Source organism: Convolutriloba macropyga, chromosome 1 (genome assembly GCF_964194025.1).
Source record: "Convolutriloba macropyga chromosome 1, txConMacr16.3, whole genome shotgun sequence".
Taxonomy (NCBI): Eukaryota; Metazoa; Xenacoelomorpha; order Acoela; family Convolutidae; genus Convolutriloba; species Convolutriloba macropyga.
This window is the reverse complement of record NC_134468.1, coordinates 40,741,081-40,768,202: the sequence shown is the minus strand read 5'-3', so window position 1 is coordinate 40,768,202 and position 27,122 is coordinate 40,741,081. Positions and strand designations below refer to the sequence as shown.

General features: G+C 40.9%; 2 protein-coding genes across 2 annotated transcripts in view; both read left to right on the top strand.

Moving 5' to 3' along the window:
* The window catches only part of LOC142348944 (large ribosomal subunit protein P2-like), a 67,908-nt gene that overhangs the window by 25,934 nt on the left and 14,852 nt on the right, over window positions 1-27,122 (top strand). The window contains exon 2 of the mRNA XM_075400399.1: window positions 14,942-15,102. Coding sequence (XP_075256514.1) covers window positions 14,950-15,102 — 153 coding nt within the window. The 5' untranslated portion in view covers window positions 14,942-14,949. The remainder of the gene's footprint in view (window positions 1-14,941; window positions 15,103-27,122) is intronic.
* Window positions 13,185-14,048, top strand: LOC142340852 (uncharacterized). Its single transcript, XM_075391634.1, has one exon. The coding sequence runs from the start codon at window positions 13,185-13,187 to the stop codon at window positions 14,046-14,048; it is 864 nt and encodes a 287-aa protein (XP_075247749.1).

Genomic DNA, 27,122 nt, shown 5'->3' with positions numbered 1-27,122 from the left:
TGTTTTTCCTGGCGTTACGTAGAATTTACTCTGAATCATTCGTAATCTTCTGTTTGGCACAAAAAATTCTCCTTATTTTCCTCGGCATGCAGTGTTTTCGTTCAGGCTGGATAAATTATCTGCGTTAGCATCAGATTTTCCCTTCAGAACCGATACTGTTGGAGCTGAGCTTAAGGAATAACAAAATTGCGTAGGAGGGAAAATATAAACAAAACACTTTCTGTTGTCCTAGTCATTTAATAGTTATAGTTATAGTTCTAGTTCTAGTCACAGTTTGTCACGTGAGAAAAAAGAGAGAAGGGGGAAATAACAAAAAAGCAACAGAGAGAACGCAACTTAGTAGCCGCAGAAAACAGCTGAAAGTATAACTCAGCAAAATATTGCAAAACAAATTGTCTTGAGCAGTAAATAACGTGTTACTGTGTCTTGATTTAGAAATATTCCTGAGCAGTAAATTGTTACTGTGTCTTGTATTCAAAATACTATTCTTGAGCAGTAAATTCTGTTACTGTGTCTTGCATCAACGAACTATTGGAGCTGAAATTCAACTGTTACAACCCCAACTTCTGGTCTTCGCAACTTGTGAGTACAAACAGCAAAAGCCAACTTAAGTTTAAATTTGAATATTTTTGCACAAACAGGTCTTAGACATATATCTTTGTCTTCGACTTGTTTTTCTATCGGATTGAACTGGTATACATAAAGAGATCCCATATTGTGTGATCTGTAGCAATCCAGTTCAAATTGATAGTTGAAAAACTAAGATTAGCCAAAAAATACGAACAGAATAGTTAATGCAACGGTAAGTACAGCAGAACGGATATACAGTTACAAAAGCGAACTCCATAAACGAAGTGTCCAGACAGATTTTGTAACCACTCAGAACGAACTGGGCGGTGTAAAACTTTCTTTGTGAAACACAAGGAGAGCAGCCGTTACATTTGGGCCGCCGACCCGGACAGTGGAAAAAACTGCTGTCCAACCCAACAGTCGAAGTGACAAAGTCATCGACGAACGAGAACAAAACTCAACAGGCAATTCAAGACGCAAAGCCAATTAGGCAAAGTGCAGTAGAATTTGAATAGCAAGGCTTAATTAAAGCAAATAAACAAAAGGTACTGTAGAGATTCAAGCTGCAGTCCCAAAGTACAAACGCAAAGACTCCGTCACAGAGTCAAGACATTTTGCATAGACAGATTAGCAACTCCAAAAAACAAATCGAAGCAAAAATTCAGGAAGGCGAGGAACTAATCAGAAACAACGATAGATCAAGCAAACTCAAGACCATCTATAAACAGGTGCTGAAACTTGACGACTCTCTTTGCATTTTTAACCGAAAGCGAGCAAATTTTCTTCGTGATTCTGAATCGTTTGAACGTTACGAAGCCGAACGACTAAATTTCTTACAAAAATTAAACGCAGACTGGTTACCATACATTCACGGAGAAACAAACATGACGGATCAACAGAATCAAACCGCACAATTGACAAGCGATGCAGAACCAACTGCCGCTAAGTCTTCACAATTTGTTGTAGGAGTTTCTCAAGGAACTGTTGAAACTGTTGAAAATGGACACCCAAATAAAGACAACTATTCAAAGACCTCCTCTGATAAACGAGCTAAAAAAGCAGAAAAGCTTGCGGCTCTAGAGAAAGACTTTGCATCAAATTTGAGGTTGAAGAAAATTGAATTCGAATTGAAAAGGAAGGAGCTTGAAATGGAGATGCAACTTTTTGAAGAAGAAGAAGCACTGAAACTGGAATACGAGAAAGAAGCTCTTGACGCAAGAGCACCAGATTCTGATGAAAGTGCAGCCCCTAGTAATCGAAGTAGATCACCATTCAACTGGAAAACCCCGAAGAACAAAGATGTTTCTGGTTGGCTCGATAACTCCGATAAATTCTCCAACTTGCAAGATTATAGTTTCGAGCGTGCGAAAACCAGGATCGACAACAATTATCCCAGGGTAAGCTTCAATCGCGAAGGTGTACCTAAATCACGGTCACCAAGTGGAGATTGTGCCAGCACAGCCCGGGAACAAGACAAGTTTAAGCGCAATAAACCAAGCAGTAGTAGTCAACTACCTAAGTTGAAGTTGAGTTCGTTCGACGGAAACCCCATAGAGTGGCCGGAGTGGTCGAATATGTTCAAAGCAACGGTTCACCATCGCGATATACCTGACTCAGAGAAAATGAGCCACTTGAAAACATTGTTGACAGGTAAAGCAAAGTCAGCTATATCAGGAAAGGGCTATTCGGGAGAGTTTTACGCTCAAGCGTGGGAACTCCTGAGACGGAAGTTTGTGCGACCTTACCTAATTGTCGACGCTCAGCTTAACACATTGCGCAAACAACAACCAATTCGAATGCACGATTCAACGGCTATAATTAATTACTCAATAACAATTAGCAACCTAGTTAATGTACTGAAGCAATACATTTATGAGGGCGATCTGCGTTCAAGTTCAACACTACAAGTGGCAATTGAAAAACTGCCCCCAAATTTGAAAGAAAAGTGGTTCTTCTTCGTTGACGAGTGTCAAGAAGATAGACCCGATCTCACTCTCCTTGAAAAATGGTTAGCTCGAATGGCTTTTGTCCATGAAGGAATGCCATCAACCAAGAGCGATCGAAAGGAAGATGATCGACAAAACGCTAACAAGGAAAAACGATTCTCAAAATCGTCAAATATTAGTGCGAGTTCGAATGCGAACGAAACGAAGCAAATGCAAAACAACAACTGTCCACTAGCGGATGGCACTCATAAAATATGGAGCTGCCCATTATTTAAGAATATGAATGTCACCGATCGCTATGCAGCAGTAAGAAAAGAACGCTTATGTTATGGATGTCTGGGGAAAGGGCAAGCAATCAAAGATTGTAAAGTCCACCCGTGCGGTATAAATGGATGTACCAAAAAGCACAACAGACTGCTACACTCAGAAAACCAAATGGACGAGGGTAGTCACGCAGTTAACGTAAGCGCAGCAACAATCAACCAGAGTAACCAAGTTACTAGTTTTCTTCAAATAGTTCCGGTATCAGTTCAGAGTGGTGGTAACAGGTTGACTACCTACGCTTTCCTCGATAGTGGGTCAACAGTATCATTCATCGATCAAAGTGTCAAGGATCAACTACAAGCCAAAGGCACGGACGTCACCTTGAGCATAGCTGGCATACATGGGACGCAAGATTTGAGGACAGAAAAGGTTCCTATCACAATAAAGGGACTACATTCAAAGGTGCATTCGATTGAAGCGTTTGCACACCCATCAATCTCGTTGGGAAACACAACATATGATTACAAGGAACTGAAGAAAAACTTCAGACAACTGAATGTTCTCACTAACAGAGCATTCAACCTGATGGAAGTAGGCATCATACTTGGACAAGATGCCTACGAAATTCAGCGTCCATTGGACTATAAGATTGGAACACGAAGTGAGCCTTTCGCCGTCTTAACAGAATTAGGATGGGTAGTCAGTGGTCCCATGACAGGCAAGCAAAGTCAAAATGTTTGTCATTTTGCCTTCACAGAAGATGTGAAAGTTGCAGAAAATATACAATCATGGTGGGACATAGAGACTTATGCTTCCAAAATAAATGTTGTAAGTCATTCAAAGAAAAAGTATGTTGTAAGTCATTCAAAGAAAAAGCATCAAGTTGGGAAGTTTCTAGAGAGCACCACAAAGTTTACAGGCGAGCGGTATGAAGTGGGCATGCTCTGGAATGAGCCAGAACCCAATCTTCCAAACAATTACAGCTCAGCCCTTGGTCAGCTCTACTCACTGGAACGAAGGTTCCAACGAGACCCAAATTTAAAACAAATGTATCAACAGTCAATTGATACAGATGTTGAAAAGGGATTTGTGAAGATCCTTGGTAAATCGGAAGTCAAAGGCACTTTCGGAAAGGAATGGTATTTGCCACACCATCCAGTACTAAACCCCAACAAACCGGGTAAAGTTCGCCGTGTTTGCAACGCTGCAGCAAAATACAAGGACGTATGCCTAAATGACAAGCTGTTAGCCGGACCCTATCTACTACACGGATTGATCGGAACAATATTCAGATTTCGAGAAGGACCATTTGCCCTAACCGCAGATATTGAATCAATGTTTCTGCAGGTGCAAGTTCCTGAACGGGATAAAAGCTGCTTGAGATTCTTGTGGCGACCAAAAAAGAACGAACCTGTGCAAATTTACGGGTATCAACGTCATATTTTTGGAGCAAAGAGTTCACCAACATGTGCTAACTACGCTCTGAAGCGAGTAGCCATCGATACCGAGGACGAGTTCCCAATTGCAGCAAAAACAATCCAAAACAACTTCTACATGGACGATTTCATCAAGTCAGTCGAAACACCTGAAGAAGCAATCAAGGTTTTCAAACAACTGCAACCTCTTCTCTCAAAACATGGATTTGAACTGAAGAAGTGGATCACCAACAGCGACGTGGTAACCAACGCAATCCCAGAGGACTTAAGATCAATCAGCAAAACAAAGCAGGTTGAAGTAGAACCCACCCAGGAGGGGTCATCGGTGCTTGGGTTTCAGTGGACGATTATCGATGATAGTCTACAGGTTTGTAGAGGTACAAGCAAAAAGTTGAGACTCCAATCACCCAAAGGAAGATCTTATCTCTAGTTTCTTCAGTGTTTGATCCTCTTGGACTGTATGCACCATTCAGTGTCCATATGAGACGCCTCCTGAAGAGCATCTGGACAAAAAATGGACAACATTGGGACAACTCAGTGGAACCTAACGAAGAAGAAAAGTTTCTGAAATGGAAAGACCAGCTTCCAGAAGTAGCAGAAACCAGCATTGATAGAAGATACTTCAGCATAGCCAAGGACAAATGGGAACTTCATGTGTTTGCAGACGCATCTGAAGACACAATGTGCGCAGTGGCATACCTACGTTCAATGCCCAAAGAATACTCAGGAGACTTAGCATTTGTAATCGGAAAGTGCAGAGTTGCACCGATGCGACACCTTTCTATACCACGCTTGGAACTACAAGCAGCAGTGATGGCGGTGAGACTTAAAGAACAGATAGTGAAGGAACACGAATCGAAGATTCACAGTTGTAACTTTTGGACAGACTCCACTACTGTCCTGCAATGGATTCACAGCTCCCACCGTAAGCAACAGGTGTTTGTTGCCAATAGAGTAGCTGAGATTTTGGATACAACTAATGTTTCACAGTGGAATCATGTGAGTGGTATTAACAATCCAGCTGACATCGGGACGCGAGCGATCAATGTTGACGAACTTAAGAGAAGTGAATGGCTCACTGGGCCGGCCTGGTTGAAGCAACGAGAGAACGAATGGCCTGAACAGGTGAAATTAACATTTGCTTCAGACGAACAAAACGAACAAATGGTCTTCTCAGCAAAGGTTGAGGAGAAAAGGCCGATGATTCAGTGGGAACAATTCAGCTATTACAATCGACTTGTAAATACAATGGCATACGTACAGCGTGTATTCAAAAAACACAAACCGGCAACAAAAACACTAAGTGTTGAAAAAAGAGAGGGTGCACAAGCAAGCATCTTCAGACTATTGCAGCAAGAACAGTTTGCTGAAGAGATAAAATCTCTCAAGGTTGAAAAGGAAATTCCAAAAAACAGCAAAATCCTCCAGTTTTCACAATTCATTGACCAGCGAGGACATATCCGTGCTCAAGGCAGAATAGGTAAAAGTCAATTGAACTTCGAAACCAAGCATCCAATACTGTTACATTGGAAGCACCATGTAGTTGAATTATTCTTGCGAAATGAACACAAGAATAATCATCACGAAGGTACTGAACATGTCAGAAACATAGTTAAGCAGAAGTTCTGGATCCTAGGCATACAAAATGCTTTGAGATCGATCAAAAACAAATGCATTAGATGTCGAAAAGAGGAGCCCAAACAAAGGCACCAGTAATGGCAGATCTACCTGAATAACGATTAGTCACATCAACAGTATTTTCGAATGTGGGCGTAGACTATTTCGGACCATTCACAGTAAAGATTAGTCGAAGAAACGAAAAGCGTTGGTGCTGTCTGTTCACATGCCTTACTGTACGTGCGGTACATATAGAGATTGTACCAAAACTAGACACTGACTGTTGTCTGAACGCAATTATGCAATTCGTTGCACGAAGAGGCAAACCGGTCAAAATGATTAGCGATATCGGGACGAACTTCGTTGGAGCTGAAAAGGAACTGGCAGAGTATATAGCAGCATGGAACAAGGTGCGAAATGAAGAACATCTGATTCAACAAGGTATCAGATGGAAGTTCAACCCACCTGCAGCACCACACTTTGGAGGAGTGTGGGAAAGACTGGTTAGGAGTTGCAAGAAGGCAATGTACGCAGTGCTGGGCAATCGATCAGTCACGGAGGACGTTCTGTCAACCACGATGTGTCTTGTTGAACAGACGCTGAATGCTAGACCGCTGACACAAGTCAGTTCTGATGCTACCGATTTAGAAGCTATTACTCCAAACCATTTCCTACTTGGCAACAAGAACCTTTGTTTACCGTATCTATCAGGTGCAGAGCAATTTGTGGATCATAGAAAGCTCTTCCGACAAACACAAGCTTACGCAGACCTCATCTGGGACAGATTCCGTAAAGAATACTTGCCAACGTTGAATAGTCGAAAGAAATGGCAGACCACAACGGACAGAAGTCTTCAGCAGGGTGATCTTGTGTGGTTAGTGGAAGACAGTGACAAACGTGGATATTACAATCTGGGTCGAATAACCGAAACCTTTGAAGGTTCCGACAGAGTGATTCGATCAGCGAATATCCGAACACAAAAGATGGATACTACAAGAGGCCCGTAGTGAAGCTCGCTCCAGTACCACCAACTGACGATGATGTTTTCACGAAGGAAAACAGGGCCGGCGATGTTGGAGCTGAGCTTAAGGAATAACAAAATTGCGTAGGAGGGAAAATATAAACAAAACACTTTCTGTTGTCCTAGTCATTTAATAGTTATAGTTATAGTTCTAGTTCTAGTTACAGTTTGTCACGTGAGAAAAAAGAGAAAAGGGGGAAATAACAAAAAAAGCAACAGAGAGAACGCAACGTAGTAGCCGCAGAAAACGGCTGAAAGTATAACTCAGCAAAATATTGCAAAACAAATTGTCTTGAGCAGTAAATAACGTGTTACTGTGTCTTGATTTAGAAATATTCCTGAGCAGTAAATTGTTACTGTGTCTTGTATTCAAAATACTATTCTTGAGCAGTAAATTCTGTTACTGTGTCTTGCATCAACGAACTATTGGAGCTGAAATTCAACTGTTACAACCCCAACTTCTGGTCTTCGCAACTTGTGAGTACAAACAGCAAAAGCCAACTTAAGTTTAAATTTGAATATTTTTGCACAAACAGGTCTTAGACATATATCTTTGTCTTCGACTTGTTTTTCTATCGGATTGAACTGGTATACATAAAGAGATCCCATATTGTGTGATCTGTAGCAATCCAGTTCAAATTGATAGTTGAAAAACTAAGATTAGCCAAAAAATACGAACAGAATAGTTAATGCAACGGTAAGTACAGCAGAACGGATATACAGTTACAAAAGCGAACTGCATAAACGAAGTGTCCGGACAGATTTTGTAACCACTCAGAACGAACTGGGCGGTGTAAAACTTTCTTTGTGAAACACAAGGAGAGCAGCCGTTACAAATACAAGTAACACATGTTATGCAAGGCAAAATAATAGTTGATCGAGAGCATTTCGAGTTGTTCCAGCCGTTCTTGCTTTGTCTTTTCACTGCCCCTGAACCAATTCGTGGTCCTTCATTACACAAAGTTAATTTCTTTCTGCTCGGTTCTATTTAGAGCCCAATCTTGGGAACCATACACTAGGTTTGAAACATCTTAGCCAACATATACGTTTGGACACTTTTTGAGCGCACAAGATTTTGGGAGATTTTTTCTATCTGGTGAAGCGCTAATGTGGCACTCTTGGTTCGTTAGTGGTAATTAATAGTCCAGTTTATGTTTACTGCAACAATCAAACCAATGTCTTTCTGACATGCTACTAGTCCACCTCTGACGGACGCTTGCATATTACTTGCGAAGTTTAACAAGTTACAATTCAAATATTGAGAACCATTTGGTTCTCTTCACCGATGGCGGTCGCACAGCCGAAACAACCGCATATCTTTGCGCGTAAACCATCAGATTGGCCGAAGCTAATGCGCTGCTCTAATTATTCTGGAAGATTGTTAATAAACACCAAGAACATCAGGTGACCGAGAATGGATCCTTGTGGAATTCTAATTTTGACATTGCTGATCAAACCAATGTCTTTCTGGCTTGGCTGACATGGCTGACAATCAAACCAATGTCTTTCTGGATTGGCTGACATGCTACTAGTCCACCTCTAACGGACGCTTGCATATTACTTGCGAAGTTTTACAAGTTACAATTCAAATATTGAGAACCATTTAGTTCTCTTCACCGATGGCGGTCGCACAGCCGAAACAACCGCTTATCTTTGCGCGTAAACCATCAGCATGGCCGAAGCTAATGCGCTGCTCTAATTATTCTGGAAGATTGTTAATAAACAACAAGAACATCAGGTGACCGAGAATGGATCCTTGTGGAATTCTAATTGTGACATTGCTGATGGCCGATTTCTGACGGACGATTGAAACAGACTAACTCTTTTCTGTTCGAGAGGTAGTAGTAGAGGTTGTAGTAGTAGTAGTAGTAGCAGTAGTAGTAGTAGTAGTAGTAGTAGTAGTAGTAGTAGTAGTAGTAGTAGTAGCAGTAGTAGTAGTAGTAGTAGTAGTAGTAGTAAAAGTAGTAGTAGTAGTATTAGTAGTAGTAGCGGCAGTAGTAGTAAAATTAGTAGCAGTAGTAGTAGTAGTAGTAGTAGTAGTAGTAGTAGTAGTAGTAGTAGTAGTAGTAGTATGTCAGGTTTGCGGCTTCATGTCGTGGGTGTTGTTAGTACCCTTTTTGTATCTTCTGTGAGCAATGAGTTTGTTATGCGGTTTGCAGTTTCTACAAAAACAGAGTATTCTCCATGTGCACAAGTTTTATTCAATGTAGTGCATGAGAAAAAACTTCCAGAGGGTTCTCGTGATTCTAGTTTTTCTCCCGATTGGTTCTTGCAGGTTGACTGATTTCGATACGATGCTAAAAAGAATTATTTTTCTACGCCGGAAGTTTTATCGGTTTTATGTAGTCTGTTCTTCTGTCTTACAATCTCGTTGTTCGTGCTTTATTTTGTTCTCATGTTTGCCTTGACATTGATGGAAGTTTTTTATTTCGATGTCGTACCTTCCTTCAATACTCAAGCATTACAAAAAAAGACGTTGGAATTTAGCGTAGACTGAAAATGGTAACAGTTATGTTTCTGTTAGTCGCTTTTTGTAATCAGTTTCAGACAAGCATATGCATTTCGTGGTGTCTTTTTGCAGTTTTGCAATTAGCCTCAGGTCTGTTTCTTTCGGATACCATACCTGACAACCAAACTTGATGATTATGGGAATCAAACAATTATTTGCCCAACCGTCTTATGTTTGTTATGTTTCCATCGTGTTTTAGCCCGATTTGTTCAATAATTTCTTCAACCACCCCACCATCAGTATCCACTCTGTCGGCTTCAGAATCACCATTCCCAGTAGCACCTCTTATAACAAACTGAAACTCGTTTACTTTTTTGATATTCCTGCTGTTCCACTGAGCATCTCAAAGCCACAAGACAAAATCATCTCAAGTTCTCTCACCAGAGCATCTCAAGGTCACAAGAGAAGATGAATTTTACTGAAGATCCTCCTGAGCCCGACTCTTCCAGTTTCTGGAGCGGTCGGTTGTGTGGTAGCTTGTCGAACACCTTGGCGAAGTCTAAATACAGTACAGTAAGATTGATCGTCCAATTGAATCTATTGAAAATTAAAAAAAACTGTTAATTGTATTGCTGCAGATCTAGCTTTGCGAAAACCAAGCTGGTTTAGATGGAAATCGTTTTCTAAACTGTAGAGTCACTCAAACACTGTGGACACATTAAAAAGCAGGCTAATTGCTCTGTAGTTCTCAATATCCATTTGGTCACCGTCCTCTTATATAGGAGTCACGTTTGATAACTTCCAGGGATCCTGGTACAGTTTTTTGTTGACCATGGTTTGAAACAGTAATTTCAAAAACTTGACTTTGGAACAGATCCACAACAGTTTCTGAGGATAGCGTTATCAATTCCATCTGGGCGGTTGCCTTGCTTTCCTCAAGCTTTTGACAGCCTGAGGTCAAAATATTTTCTGTTATGCTTAAATGATTCAGCTTGTTTCCCTTGAAACTTTAATGCGATTGATCTTTGCTCACTCTACCAATAAAAACACTTGTGAAGAAAGCGTTGATTGCATTTGTATTGTCTCAGAGAACGCAAATTTTTTACCTCAGAGTGCGCAAAATAAATCCGACCGTTGCGGGGACTCAATTCGATCAGAATTTATTACAAAATACACAACGAAATAATATATAAAAGAATCAAATAATTGTTTTACGCAAGTTTGTTCACAAAAATAAGGTAACCAAAAATGCGGGAAGAATATAAACTATACTAATTGAGCCACTGATAATGATAAAGTTACAAGGCGCCAATATGTGCACAAATTCGAATTGCTGCTGTTAAAGCTGATTTTGGAAAAAGATAATTTGGTCGTCCGATTGTTCATGAAGGGAACAGACTGATGTTCGATGTCAATTTTATACCAGATCATTTAACAAACCTAGAACAACAATGAAACGTCTACTCGAATTAGCCGTCACAAACGTCGATTTCAAATGCAATGAAATTTGGTACTGTCAGAAGGACGGTTTGGCAATGATCCTTGGCAGAGATTTGGCAAACTTTTGGATGAAATCGTGGAGCCACAATTGAAATTACAGACACCTAAGCGTAAACTCAACACACAACTTAGCACTTTTCGAAATTGCGAATACCGCGTGACAGCACGTTCCAGGGGTGTTGAGTGTGAAATTTGCAATAATGGTTCCACGCAAAATGTCAGCAAATCAATAACACATAATATGATAGCGTAGAAAACCAGTTCTGTATGTGCTCATTCTGCCATAACCTCCATGCAAATCTTCAATTTACATTAGAAACAACAGATGACAAAAAAAGTTTGCCATTTCTGGAAATGGCTATTAAGGTACAACCGGAGGGGACAGTTTTTTGCACATGGTATCAAAAACCATCATATACCGAAACAATTCCGAACTATCGTAGCTGTGCACCCCTTCAACATAAGAAAAGCATATTACAGAGAACAATACACCTCCTGTTCAGAGCCATCAGCAATCGGGAAGCGCTTTATGAAGCATTGACAAAAATGAAGAAATTTGGTAACCTAATCATTATCCTATGCATTGGGTAGGGAATATTGTCAAGGATACAATTAACCAGCTGCGAATGAAAGAACAAAGAAAAGAATAAAACGCAGGTGCAGCCGAAAAAAAACAGAAATTACTCAGAAACAGCAATTTGTATTATAGTGCAGAGTCAACATCTCTAATGAATTTTTAAAGAAGCTGAACAAAATTCATCCTTTATAGACAATATTCACCACTCGGAAACTTAAGAGCTGTTTACATAGCCTTAAGTCTAGCTTTGATAAAGACCTCAAATCCCACGTTGTTTATGTAATTGATGCAAATCCATCTATGTAGGGAAGACATGCCGATATATTACCACAAAGGTTGCAGAGCATGCAAAGGCAGACTCAGCGATGGGAAGACATGCAATTTAGTGTAACGATGATAAAACAGCTTTCCAGTGGAAGATATTAGACCAGTGCGGCAACCAATCTAAGTTAATGACACTAGAGGCGCTCTATATCAGTATACTGAAACCAGCACGCGAGACGAATACCGAACACGAGAATTGACACTGAAAGCTTTGTTTGGAGATGAAATTGAAAGAGAGAAGATTATGAAACGAAAATTTCACCTTTACAATTAAACAAAACAAAGATTTTAAGGTAATTTATATAGGTTTTTTAATAAAAACATGTCAATATGCATCTACCACATCAAATCGAAAATGTATATTAACTCAGATGTAAAGTTTTGTAGATACGACTAAAGTTACAGGAAAATTCGTTTTAAAATTCATTGAATAAGTGATTTCAGTGATTTGCATTTCATTTTCTGGCTTTTCATTTTAGAATTTTGTATTGATTATAACCTGGCGATGAATTCAGAGTTCTAAAGCATTCGTACGAAAGTTTTAATTTGACAATCCTTTTTTAAATCCAGATTATTTAAATGAAAACAGAATTTTTTATATGACTTACTAAACCACTTGAATAATGAAATGGTGCCTAAAATTATAATAGTAATCCTGATATTTTTTTTGATGCGACATCTTCAAAGTTTTTGTCAAGGATTTTCCGCTTTATTTTCGCTTCCATTAATGTTCAAATTAGTGCTTTAATAGGTTGCTTTGAACAATTCAACAGCCCAAATTGCAATAGTTGCATGGTAATAGATTACAGAATAGATCCCAATCCCTATTAACTTCCTTCACAAAGCCAAACTACTTTAAATCTTTTCCAAATTTCCTTCCAATTCAATACAACTTTCGACCAAAAAAAAACTGTGAGTGATATCTACTGAAGTTTCTGTAAAACAAATTACGACTTTAACAACAAATGCACGTGGAGAATCTTATGTAAAAAAGGGATGTGCAACCCAATATCGAAAATCGATTAGAAATAGGACACGAAACCGCCTACAAAAACAGGATTCTAACTCTGAATATTCTACCTCTTGCGATGTACTTAGAACTCCACAGTCTTACTTTAGTGTAATATTGTGGACGGCGAATACAACATAAATATAAATCAGTTTATTAAGTACAGCACAAATGAAAGAACAAGACACGGCAGACATGAAGGCGATGAAAGTTTTCGGAACAGCAATCTTATACATTTTTTGTAGATTAACAGATTTAAGAAGCAAATCAAAAAGAAAAGAAAGGATAACCAATATCTACACGCATTTCCTTAGAACCAATATCCACAAACAATTTATGGAGAACGACCCCTGTACCTGGAGAGTTTGCTGCTTATGTACGAGCTGTAACATCCACACAAAGCTCATCTAACTGACGAAGACTAACTGATCGGTACTAGGACCAGTCTTGTTCATCATCTACATCAACTCAATGACAGACGTGGTTCAGTCCCCACTCCTACTGTTCGCAGACGACGCAAAGCTCTACAGAGAGATCTCAACAGTAGAAGATCAACTAGTCCTCCAGAAAGACCTAGAAGAACTCCGAACATGGTCGAAGACGAGCCTCCTTGAGTTCAACGCAGAGAAATGTGTAAAGATGACATTGACATCAAAGAAGAAGACCACATCAGAGAGAACGTACAATCTTAACAAAGACCAAAATCTTAAGAGTGTGTACAAAGAGAAAGACCTGGGAATAATGACCGACAGCAAACTTAGTTTCGAAGAGCACATCTGTATGAAGTTGAAGAAAGCGAACTCTATTCTTGCCCTAATCCGCAGAAGTTTTATTAACATCAGCAAACAAGTATTTCTACAACTGTACAAAGCATTAATCAGACCCCACCTAGAGTACGCGAACCAAATCTGGTATCCAAATCTTAAAAAGCATAAGACCAGTATAGAAAATGTTCAAAGAAGAGCCACAAGGCTAGTTGGATCCCTGCGAGGTTTAAGTTATGAAGAGCGGCTCAGGGAACTCAAGCTACCAACCACAGAATACAGAAGACAAAGAGGCCGGATGATAGAAATCTTCAAAATCATCAATGGAATGTACGACGAATCTGCTACGGGAAATCTAATTCAGTTAATCGAACGAAACTCGAGGAAACATGGGCAGCAACTTTCCATCAGAAGAGCACGACTGGAGCTGAGGAAAAAGTTTTTCTCAGTTGATGGACCTAAAGATTGGAACGAGTTACCAGAACACGTCGTGTCAAGTGAAAGCTTGGATATCTTCAAGACACGACTTGACAGACACTGGCAACACAGGATGTTCCGCGAATTGTCCTAGGGTAAGGGACAACACGGAGGAGCTGGTCGACAGAGGCAACAAACCTACAGACCAGAATACTCGAACTCGAAGAAGGGTGTGGACCACCCGTGGATGAATTCCAGAAGCATTCTCTACTACTACTATTACTACTACTACTACTACTACTACTACTAAGGGTGCCTTGGAGAACCCCTGGGAAGACCCTAAAGCCTGAACTACTACTACATTAAAATCAATTTTTTTGTTTTCACTAGATAAGGGTGCTCTCCAGCATTATTTTATAACAATGTCAATAATAAGAGTGCTCTCCAGAATTGTTCTATAACAATATCAATAATACCTCTGAACTCAATAGTCGCTTATTCCTATTTTTCGTGAGTTTATGGATTTTTTCATTGTTTTTATTCCGGACTAAAGCCATCCTTTACCAGGGGATTTTCCCAAAATTTAGACTTTCATAAGTAATACTTTTAATGATAACTTACAGATTCCATCAAAGGATGAGTGAGCTATTTCAATACATAGATTAGGTCCATCACGAATTTTAGTTTTGTTGCGTATTGATCAGCAATATTCGCCAAGTGTGGTTCTTATTTTACGAATCCGGATGCGCACTGCAGTCAGGTAGTTTGTCATGAGTTTGTCGTGTTGTCCTCAAACTATGCGTTAATAAAAAGTTAAGCAAAATTTGAATCAGTGCTGATAAAGCTTCATAGGATTTTTCAATCCAATGTTGATCAACCAAACCATAGTAATCTACGTCTCACCCTCCTCGTTTTCGTTCAGTTAAAAAAATATTTTATTAGCAGTGACATTGGTGCCTGAAAGTCTTAGTTCATAACCAAAAGGTTAACTCATTCCGCGTCATAGATCATTCAATGATTTAATAGCTATTGATGATGTTAAATTTCAGGTTGTGATGAAATACGTCGCGGCTGCTCTTTTGGTTGAGCTCGGAGGAAATACTCCATCAAAAACAACAATAAAAGATGTCCTCGAAGCAGTTGATTGTGAAATAGATGACGCTAAGTTGAAAGAGTTCCTCGACAAAATTGACGGAAAAAGCCTTCAGGTTATTTTTGATACTGCAGAATGAATAATTCAGCCATATGACTATTTCTTCAAATCATCGTTTATTGTTTTAGCTCCAGTTTTCTGCCATGAAATAAGGAGGATCGTAATATGCATTTACAAATGATGTTTTGACTCCTTTTATCCGAATATTATTGATTCAATCTATGAACGTTTTTTTTTTGGAAATTTATGTGAATCATCTATGAACGTTTTTTTCGGAAATCTTAAGTGGAAATGGTTTTTGTCCGCGGTCTTTATCTTTTCTTCCTCAAATTTTTGTCAGTTCGCAAGCCGATTTTTTTGTGACCAACCTATAAGGAAATTGAAAAAATGACAGTTATTTTAGTTCGCGATTTATTACTGATTTATTACAATTTATTATAACCCGAATGTTGCTTCTTAGCATATGCCCCAGAGGAAGCAGTCTAGGAATAAGGTTTTGCTAATTAGGACAGTAGGGCAAAGAGCGGGATTCGATGAGAAAAACACCCATCGATGAGAAAAACACCCCATCAACTTTATCTGTTTTTCTAATAAAAAAGTAGGCTTTTTATGTTTCTAAAATCCTAATTGTTGTGAAACTTATTAAATAGATACGTTATACTTATGATTTGCCTGTGTGTGTGTGGTGGAGCGCCCTTAAGGGATTTTAGAAACAAGCTCTTCAAGTTTGCTCTCAGTGATTCGCTGTGCCCTGCTCTCTGTTCTGTGGTCCTGCGTGCTGTTGGTTGTCTGTGGGGTCTACGATACCCGGGTTTTGTGTCCTCTCTGGGGTCTGTCGCCAAACCGGGAGGAAACGACATTTAACCACCAGGTTGTACAGTTCGTACACATGCTTACTTCATATATTTTTATTTAGTGTATGTGAATATATCTGTGTATGCTCTCTGAGTGTGCTCCTGTGTTTGCGCGTGATTTGAAGCTGGTTGTACACGCGTGAAACAGCTAAGAAAGAAGCAGAGCAAGGACTGCGAGGGCGGCAGTTAGAGTTAGAGCAGGAGCGTGGAAAAATAGAACTGCGTTGACGAAGAGAAGAATTGCAACAAGACAACTACGTATACGACAGCATGAGCGCGACCTCGAAAATGAAAAAAAAAGAAAGCTGAAACCGACGAAGAGCAAAGGCGCCTGGAAATTGAGCTGACAAAAGGAAGTTCAAGAGCATCTGGATCGCAGGCAAACGACTTAGAAAGTGTCGAATCAAAGACGCAAGCAAGAATGAACTGCAGGCTGAGCAGATACGGTGGCCCAACATTCGACCCAGCCGGCCAGTATCCCCTAATGTTGTGATCAAACCTCCTAGGAATGTCACACAGGACAGAATTGAAAAATATTTCAGCGCCTGTCCGAAAACTACCCCGCTGATCCAACCAGGTTTAGGACTTTTCAACGCAACTGCATGATTCGAGTATTCCTAAGAAGCCAGAAATCTCAATTAATTAGGTTGACAGAACCACAAATGCGGTCGTCCAAGATGACTTTCCAAGGCGCGCCAGCATTCTAGAACAGACAGAGATGTAAAAGTCCAAAGCATAACTCTGGTAACAGATCGATGGAGAGCCAAACAACGGTGAGCCCATCTAGCCCGCAAGTAAATTACCAACCGAGGCGTGATCCAAGAGGATTACCAAAACTCAAGTTAACTGAGTTCTCAGGAGAACCCTTGAAGTGACCTTTGATGTCACTGTGCATCAAAAACGGCTCAGCGATACTTAGAAGATTCAGTATCTGACGATTAGCCTCACTGGTCTGGCAAAGGCGTCAGTTTCTGGATTGGGCTTCAGCTCAGTCATATTACCAAGCCTGGGGTATTCTCTGCAGAAATTTTTGCAGAACGAGAGTCATAGTCGTAGCTCAACTTAGGAAGATATAAAGTCACCCTCAAGTTAGACACGACGACTCAGTGGCATTGTTGGTTTTCCAAACGCAGTTGCAAACAGTTAACGTTTTGACTCGGCTTGGATTTCAGCATGATCTAGAATCAGAGTTCTGAGTTCAGCGACAAGAAGGCTTTCCGCTCAGCTTAAGGAGCAATGGCTAAGACACATACCGGATCAGCGACTACTGACAGCAAAATTGATTGTATTCAAAGATTGCTTGGAATCGACGGTGTTCATACATTAAGACGTTTTAGCCGAGAAACTCCAATTTTCAAAACCGCGAAAAACCAAAAACGAGTACTTTCGCATCCAACACTGAGAATTCTACAAAAGCAAATAATTCAGAATGTCCCTTCAAATATGGTCATTACGCCTTCTATAATAGCGAGAAATTCAAATCAATGAAACTGAATGAACGACAAGAACATGTGCAGAATTTTCAGACTGTGTTTCAATTGCGTGAATCCTGGCGATCCATCAAGGAATTGCAAAAGAAGAACTTGCAGTGTGCTCAATTGTGGAAGACGAGGCAACAAACTTTTGCACAGTGACTTCTGTATAGAAGGAGGCTAAATTGGTGCCTCGGATGCTACGACTGCAGTAGCAACAAACATCACACAGGGACTCCCTGTGGTGCGCATAAAACTGCTTAATGAAAACCACCGCCTGAGCGTGGCAGCAATGAGTGATTCAGGATTCTCATTTTTTTCTTGGATAAGTCAATCGTATCTACACTGCACCTGCAAGGCCGAAAAGCGTCCTTGTCAGTAGCAGGATTCCACGGATCACAAGATGTCAAGACGGAAATAGTGCCGATGGCGGTTTCAATATACGTACGCAAGTAAATTACCAACCGAGGCGTGATCCAAGAGGATTACCAAAACTCAAGTTAACTGAGTTCTCAGGAGAACCCTTGAAGTGACCTTTGATGTCACTGTGCATCAAAAACGGCTCAGCGATACTAAGAAGATTCAGTATCTGACGATTAGCCTCACTGGTCTGGCAAAGGCGTCAGTTTCTGGATTGGGCTTCAGCTCAGTCATATTACCAAGCCTGGGGTATTCTCTGCAAAAATTTTTGCAGAACGAGAGTCATAGTCGTAGCTCAACTTAGGAAGATATAAAGTCACCCTCAAGTTAGACACGACGACTCAGTGGCATTGTTGGTTTTCCAAACGCAGTTGCAAACAGTTAACGTTTTGACTCGGCTTGGATTTCAGCATGATCTAGAATCAGAGTTCTGAGTTCAGCGACAAGAAGGCTTTCCGCTCAGCTTAAGGAGCAATGGCTAAGACACATACCGGATCAGAGACTACTGACAGCAAAATTGATTGTATTCAAAGATTGCTTGGAATCGACGGTGTTCATACATTAAGACGTTTTAGCCGAGAAACTCCAATTTTCAAAACCGCGAAAAACCAAAAACGAGTACTTTCGCATCCAACACTGAGGATTCTACAAAAGCAAATAATTCAGAATGTCCCTTCAAATATGGTCAGCACGCCTTCTATAATAGCGAGAAATTCAAATCAATGAAACTGAATGAACGACAAGAACATGTGCAGAATTTTCAGACTGTGTTTCAATTGCGTGAATCCTGGCGATCCATCAAGGAATTGCAAAAGAAGAACTTGCAGTGTGCTCAATTGTGGAAGACGAGGCAACAAACTTTTGCACAGTGACTTCTGTATAGAAGGAGGCTAAATTGGTGCCTCGGATGCTACGACTGCAGTAGCAACAAACATCACACAAGGATTCCCTGTGGTGCGCATAAAACTGCTTAATGAAAACCACCGCCTGAGCGTGGCAGCAATGAGTGATTCAGGATTCTCATTTTTTTCTTGGATAAGTCAATCGTATCTACACTGCACCTGCAAGGCCGAAAAGCGTCCTTGTCAGTAGCAGGATTCCACGGATCACAAGATGTCAAGACGGAAATAGTGCCGATGGCGGTTTCAATATACGATGTGTCTCAGCGCATGACAACAATGCAATGTTTTGTTCATGAGGCAAGCAGCAACTCTGGCTAATACAGCAACCTGAATCGCAGACAAGTTAGCAAGCCAATCGAGTAAGTTGCGGGACATCGAATCTTACGCCTCACCCTGTGATGTCACCGGCCATTCGAATGAGGAACAGAGAGCAATTAAGACTTTGCAGCAAGCAATTCGAGTCACCTGTGAAAGATATTAAGTTGGACTTGTGGCTGGCTTGAACTCGAGGTAAAGTTACCAAATAACTTATTAACCAAATAACTTAGTAACCAAATAACTTAATAAGTTACCCATCTGCGATGGGGCAAGTCAAGTCCCTAAAACCTAAAGAAAGACTATAAGTTACGAAGGCGTTATCAGGAAACCATTGACACTGATGTCAAAGCTGGTTATGTCCACAAAAATGAACAAGATGAACATAATGAAACCAGAGGCAAGCTTCAATGGTATTTGCCTCATCATCATGTCATCAACCCTCAGAAAGTCAGAAGTGTTGAGCAGAGGACAAAAGTTGATGAGTATTTACGACAAGTTTTACGGGCGAAGAGCTCGCCGACTTGTGCAAATTATGCGTTGCATGAAGTGGCGAAAGATAAGACAAAGAAAATCTTGTTAAAACAGTCCAACATTTCTACATGGAGGACTTTCTAAAGTCTGTCAGAACACCTCAAGAAGCAATCGAAATAAACAAAAGGTTGGAAACATACTCAGCAAAAGTAGATTCAATTTGACCAAATGCAAACAAGTGACAAAGAGGTCAAGTCGCAGATCCCAGAGGCTGACAGATCAACAAAAGTTGTGAAAACTTTCCAAGCCGAACCCCAATCATCCTTAATCCGCTGACTGTCGTTGAAGTGATCAGGAAGTTCTATTGAAAGTAACCCAGCGAATTCTCCTATACTTAGTCTCAGCAGTGTTCGACCCACTCGGGATATGTTCACCTTCACAATAAGGATGCGGTTTCTATTTAAAAGCATTTGGGCAACAATGGAAAGCCCATGGGTCCAAGAGTTGTCCTTCGAGCACTCATAACTATTCGGTGGTTGGTGCTCTGACTTGAGAGAAATAAGGACGATGTCGATAAATCAACTTCATTTCAAAAACGGATATACAAATTGACTCCACATTTTCAGACGCGTCAAAAAAAGCAATGTGATTCGTAGCCTATCTGCAAGACGAGGCAATTTTAAAACTCTCTTAGTTAGGAAAATGCTGTGTAGCACCTATGAGACACACAATGGTTCCGAAGTTGGAACCTCAAGCAGCAGTCTACGGAGTTCGTCTCAGGAGGCAGATATTGAGTGAGCATAATGTGAAAATTGTCAAAGTATATCATTGGATAGATTCATATACAGTGTTACAGTGGTTACATTCAGGTTATAAGAAACAACAAGTGTTTGTTGCTAACATAGCAGCGGAAATACTGGAAAGCTCTTGTATCAATCAATGTTAAAGGCATAGAAAACCCAGCATATATCGGCACCAGAGGCAAGTCCATCGAAGGCCTCAAGAAGTCCGGGCGGTTAAACGGGCCGTCTTAGTTCCAGACATTCGAGGATGCGGAAAGATGAGCAAAGCCGTGGTGCCAATTGAGCGAACTTGAAGCTGAGCAACCTACCAGTACTGTAGCCACAGAAAGTAAACTAGAGCAACTTTTCGACCGGAGACTTTACAGTAGCTTCAACCGAGTTAGAAACTTCACTGACTACTGCATGATGTTCAAAACAAAGCTGAAGGTACCTCTCAAAGTAATTGAGATCCACCAAACTGAAGCATTCCAATCTCGATTACAACGCAAAGCACCCAATATTATTGACAGCAAAAAATCCGGTCGTACAACTTGTGTTGGGAGAACGCATCGTGACAACCAACACGAAGGCACAGAGTACGTAAGAAACATGTTCCAAAAAGAGTAATGAGTCAAATGCAGACACAGGAACGCCAATCCGATTTCTCCACCGATTGCTGACCTACCCCGAGAGCGACTCGAACATGTATTTCCATCCACTCATACCGCAGTTGATTACTTCGGACCCTTTGAAGTTAAGTTCCTACGACGTACGTTTAAGTGGTGGTGCTAACTCTTCACTTGCCTAACAAGCTGAGCAGTACACATCGAAGTGGCACAGTCATTAGACACCGAGTCATGTCTAGCTGCAGTGACAAGATCCATTGCAAGAAGTGGCTACCCAAACACCATCATCATTGACAATGGAATTAACTTCGTTGGAGCAGCGAACGAGCTGAAAGCATTCATGGACGCTTGGGACAAAGATAAGATCGAGAGTGACTGAGCCCAGAAAAAGATTGCTTGGAAATTCAACCCACCTGGAGCTTGTTTGGATTTCAGCATGATCTAGAATCAAAGTTCAGGGAGAAGGCTTTCCGCTCAGCTTAAGGAGCAGTGGCTACGACACAAAGCGGATCAGCGACTACTGACAGCAAACTTGATTGTATTCAAAGATTGCTTGGAATCGACGGTGTTCATACATTAAGACGTTTTAGCCGAGAGAAACTCCAATTTTCAAAACCGCGAAAAACCAAAAACGAGTACTTTCGCATCCAACACTGAGGATTCTACAAAAGCAAATAATTCAGAATGTCCATTCAAATATGGACAGCACGCCTTCTATAATAGCGAGAAATTCAAATCAATGAAACTGAATGAACGACAAGAACATGTGCAGAATTTTCAGACTGTGTTTCAATTGCGTGAATCCTGGCGATCCATCAAGGAATTGCAAAAGAAGAACTTGCAGTGTGCTGAATTGTGGAAGACGAGGCAACAAACTTTTGCACAGTGACTTCTGTATAGAAGGAGGCTAAATTGGTGCCTCGGATGCTACGACTGCAGTAGCAACAAACATCACACAAGGACTCCCTGTGGTGCGCATAAAACTGCTTAATGAAAACCACCGCCTGAGCGTGGCAGCAATGAGTGATACAGGATTCTCATTTTTTTCTTGGATAAGTCAATCGTATCTACACTGCACCTGCAAGGCCGAAAAGCGTCCTTGTCAGTAGCAAGATTCCACGGATCACAAGATGTCAAGACGGAAATAGTGCCGATGGCGGTTTCAACATACGATGTGTCTCAGCGCATGACAACAGTGCAATGTTTTGTTCATGAGAAACTGAAGTTGTGAGAACAGATTGTAAATCTGCAAGGGCTGAAAGATCGCTACCCACATTTGAGGAATTTGCCAAGCAATGGCCACAATCTAAATGAAGTACTAGTTATCCTTGGACAAGACTGTTCCCAAATACATCACCCGTTAGAATTCAAGAATTCAGGCAGTAATACTGTAACATTGTCAATGAAATCGAAAATAAGATTGGCATTAAGTTGTCCTCTACCAGCGAAGCAAGCAGCAACTCTGGCTAATACAGCAACCTGAATCGCAGACAAGTTAGCAAGCCAATCGAGTAAGTTGCGGGACATCGAATCTTACGCCTCACACTGTGATGTCACCGGTCATTCGAATGAGCAACAGAGAGCAATTAAGACTTTGCAGCAAACAACTCGATTCACCTGTGGAAGATGAAAGATATTAAGTTGGACTTGTGGCTGGCTTGAAATCGAGGTAAAGTTACCAAATAACTTATTAACCAAATAACTTAGTAACCAAATAACTTAATAAGTTACCCATCTGCGATGGGGCAAGTCAAGTCCCTAAAACCTAAAGAAAGACTATAAGTTACGAAGGCGTTATCAGGAAACCATTGACACTGATGTCAAAGCTGGTTATGTCCGCAAAAATGAACAAGATGAACATAATGAAACCAGAGACAAGCTTCAAAGGTATTTGCCACATCATCATGTCGTCAACCCTCAGAAAATCAGAAGTGTTGAGCAGAGGACAAAAGTTGATGAGTATTTACGACAAGTTTTACGGGCGAAGAGCTCGCGCACTTGTGCAAATTACGCGTTGCTTGAAGTGGCGAAAGATAAGACAAAGAAAATCTTGTTAAAACAGTCCAACATTTCTACATGGAGGACTTTCTAAAGTCTGTCAGAACACCTCAAGAAGCAATCGAAATAAACAAAAGGTTGGAAACATACTCAGCAAAAGTAGATTCAATTTGACCAAATGCAAACAAGTGACAAAGAAGTCAAGTCGCAGATCCCAGAGGCTGACAGATCAACAAAAGTTGTGAAAGCTTTCCAAGCCGAACCCCAATCATCCTTAATCCGCTGACTAAGCTGGAATTGTAGACCTATACATCCTCATAGTCTGTCGTTGAAGTGATCAGGAAGTTCTATTGAAAGTAACCCAGCGAATTCTCCTATACTAAGTCTCAGCAGTGTTCGACCCACTAGGGATATGTTCACCTTCACAATAAGGATGCGGTTTCTATTTAAAAGCATTTGGGCAACAATGGAAAGCCCATGGGTCCAAGAGTTGTCCTTCGAGCACTCATAACTATTCGGTGGTTGGTGCTCTGACTTGAGAGAAATAAGGACGATGTCGATAAATCAACTTTATTTCAAAAACGGATATACAAATTGACTCCACATTTTCAGACGCGTCAAAAGAAGCAATGTGATTCGTAGCCTATCTGCAAGACGAGGCAATTTTAAAACTCTCTTAGTTAGGAAAATGCTGTGTAGCACCTATGAGACACACAATGGTTCCGAAGTTGGAACCTCAAGCAGCAGTCTACGGAGTTCGTCTCAGGAGGCAGATATTGAGTGAGCATAATGTGAAAATTGTCAAAGTATATCATTGGATAGATTCATATACAGTGTTACAGTGGTTACATTCAGGTTATAAGAAACAACAAGTGTTTGTTGCCAACATAGCAGCAGAAATAATGGAAAGCTCTTGTATGCATCAATGTTAAAGGCATAGAAATCCAAGCATATATCGGCACCAGAGGCAAGTCCATCGAAGGCCTCAAGGAGTCCGGGCGGTTAAACGGGCCGTCTTGGCTCCAGACAGTCGAGGATGAGGAAAGGTGGGCAAAGCCGTGGTGCCAATTGAGCGAACTTAAAGCTGAGCAACCTACCAGTACTGTAGCCACAGAAAGTAAACTAGAGCAACTTTTCGACCGGAGACTTTACAGTAGCTTCAACCGAGTTAGAAACTTCACTGCCTACTGCATGATGTTCAAAACAAAGCTGAAGGTACCTCTCAAAGTAATTGAGATCCACCAAACTGAAGCATTCCAATCTCGATTACAACGCAAAGCACCCAATATTATTGACAGCAAAAAATCCGGTCGTACAACTTGTGTTGGGAGAACGCATCGTGACAACCAACACGAAGGCACAGAGTACGTAAGAAACATGTTCCAAAAAGAGTAATGAGTCAAATGCAGACACAGGAACGCCAATCCGATTTCTCCACCGATTGCTGGCCTACCCCGAGAGCGACTCGAACATGTATTTCCATCCACTCATACCGCAGTTGATTACTTCGGACCCTTTGAAGTTAAGTTCCTACGACGTACGTTTAAGTGGTGGTGCTAACTCTTCACTTGCCTAACAAGCAGAGCAGTACACATCGAAGTGGCACAGTCATTAGACACCGAGTCATGTCTAGCTGCAGTGACAAGATCCATTGCAAGAAGTGGCTACCCAAACACCATCATCATTGACAATGGAATTAACTTCGTTGGAGCAGCGAACGAGCTGAAAGCATTCATGGACGCTTGGGACAAAGATAAGATCGAGAGTGACTGAGCCCAGAAAAAGATTGCTTGGAAATTCAACCCACCTGGAGCTTGTTTGGATTTCAGCATGATCTAGAATCAAAGTTCAGGGAGAAGGCTTTCCGCTCAGCTTAAGGAGCAGTGGCTACGACACAAAGCGGATCAGCGACTACTGACAGCAAACTTGATTGTATTCAAAGATTGCTTGGAATCGACGGTGCTCATACATTAAGACGTGTTAGCCGAGAGAAACTCCAATTTTCAAAACCGCGAAAAACCAAAATCGTGTACTTTTGCATCCAACACTGAGGATTCTACAAAAGCAAATAATTCAGAATGTCCATTCAAATATGGACAGCACCACTTCTAGAATAGCGAGAAATTCAAACCAATGAAACTGAATGAACGACGAGAACATGTGCAGAAGTTTCAGACTGTGTTTCAATTGTGTGAATCCTGGCGATCCATCAAGGAATTGCAAAAGAAGAACTTGCAGTGTGCTCAATTGTGGAAGACGAGGCAACAAACTTTTGCACAGTGACTTCTGTAAAGAAGGAGGCTAAATTGGTGCCTCGGATGCTACGACTGCAGTAGCAACAAACATCATACAAGGAGGACTCCCTGTGGTGCGCATAAAACTGCCTAATGAGAACTACCGCCTGAGCTTGGTAGCAATGTGTGATACAGGATCCTCATTTTTGTTCTTGGATAAGTCAATGGTATCTACACTGCACCTGCAAGGCCGAAAATCGTCCTTGTCAGTAGCAGGATTCCACGGATCACAATATGTCAAGACGGAAATAGTGCCGATGGCGGTTTCAACATACGATGTGTCTCAGCGCATGACAACAGTGCAATTTTTTGTTCATGAGAAACTGAAGTTGGGAGAACAGATTGTAAATCTGCAAGGGCTGAAAGATCGCTACCCACGTTTGAGGAATGTGCCAAGTAATGGCCACAATCTAAATGAAGTACTAGTTATCCTTGGACAAGACTGTTCCGAAATACATCACCCGTTAGAATTCAAGAATTCAGACAATAATACTGCACCATGGTCAATGAAATCGAAAATAAGATTGGCATTAAGTTGTCTTCTACCAGCGAAGCATGCATCAACTCGGGCTAATACAGCAACCTGAATCGCAGACAAAGCAAGCCAATCGAGTAAGTTGTGGGACATCGAATCTTACGCCTCATACTGTGATGTCACCGGCCATTCGAATGAGGAACAGAGCAATTAAGACTTTGCAGCAAACAACTTGATTCACCTGTGGAAGATGAAAGATATTAAGTTGGACTTGTGGCTGGCTTGAATTCGAGGTGAAGTTACCAAATAACTTATTAACCAAATAACTTAGTAACCAAATAACTTAGTAAGTTACCCATCTGCGATGGGGCAAGTCAAGTCCCTAAAACCTAAAGAAAGACTATAAGTTACGAAGGCGTTATCAGGAAACCATTGACACTGACGTCAAAGCTGGTTATGTCCGCAAAAATGAACAAGATGAACATAATGAAACCAGAGACAAGCTTCAATGGTATTTGCCACATCATCATGTCATCAACCCTCAGAAAGTCAGAAGTGTGCAACGTAGAGGCAATGTACCAAGGTGTAGCCCTTAAAGACACGCTTCTACCTGGACCAGACCTGTTGGAATTATTTTTTTGATTCTGTGGATAACAAATAGCGCTTTCGGCCGACATAGATACTATGATTATTCAAGTTGCTCTTCCAAGCGATGACAGCCGATGCTTACAATTTCGCCGGCGAGAAGATCTAGAGCAGAGGACAAATGTTTACGAGTATTCACGACAAGTTTCTCGGGCGGAGAGCTCGCAGACATGTGCAAATTACGCGTTGCACGAAGTGGCGAAAGATAACACGAAAGACAAAGAAAATCTTGTTAAAACTGTCCAGCAACATTTCTACATGGATTGCTTTCTAAACACTGTCAGAACACCTCAAGAAGCAATCGAAATAAACAAAAGGTTGGAAACATACTCAGCAAAAGTAGATTCAATTTGACCAACTGGATAACAAGTGACAAAGAAGTCAAGTCGCAGATCCCAGAGGCTGACAGATTAACAAAAGTTGTGAAAACTTTCCAAGCCGAACCGCAATCATCCTTAATCCGCTGACTAAGCTAGAATTGTAGACTTAGAAAGTCTCATATTCTGTCGTTGAACTGATCAGGAAGTTCTATTGAAAGTAACCCAGAGAATTTTCCTATACTTAGTCTCAGCAGTGTTCGACCCACTTGGGATATGTTCACCCTTCACAATAAGGATGCGGTTTCTACTTAAAAGCACTTGGGCAACAATGGAAAGACCATGGCTCCAAGAGTTGTCCTCCGAGCACTCAAAACTATTCGGTGGTTGGTGCTCTGACTTGAGAGAAATAAGGACGATGTCGATAAATCGACTTTATTTCAAAAACGGATATACAAATTGACTCCACATTTTCAGACGCGTCAAAAGAAGCAATGTGAA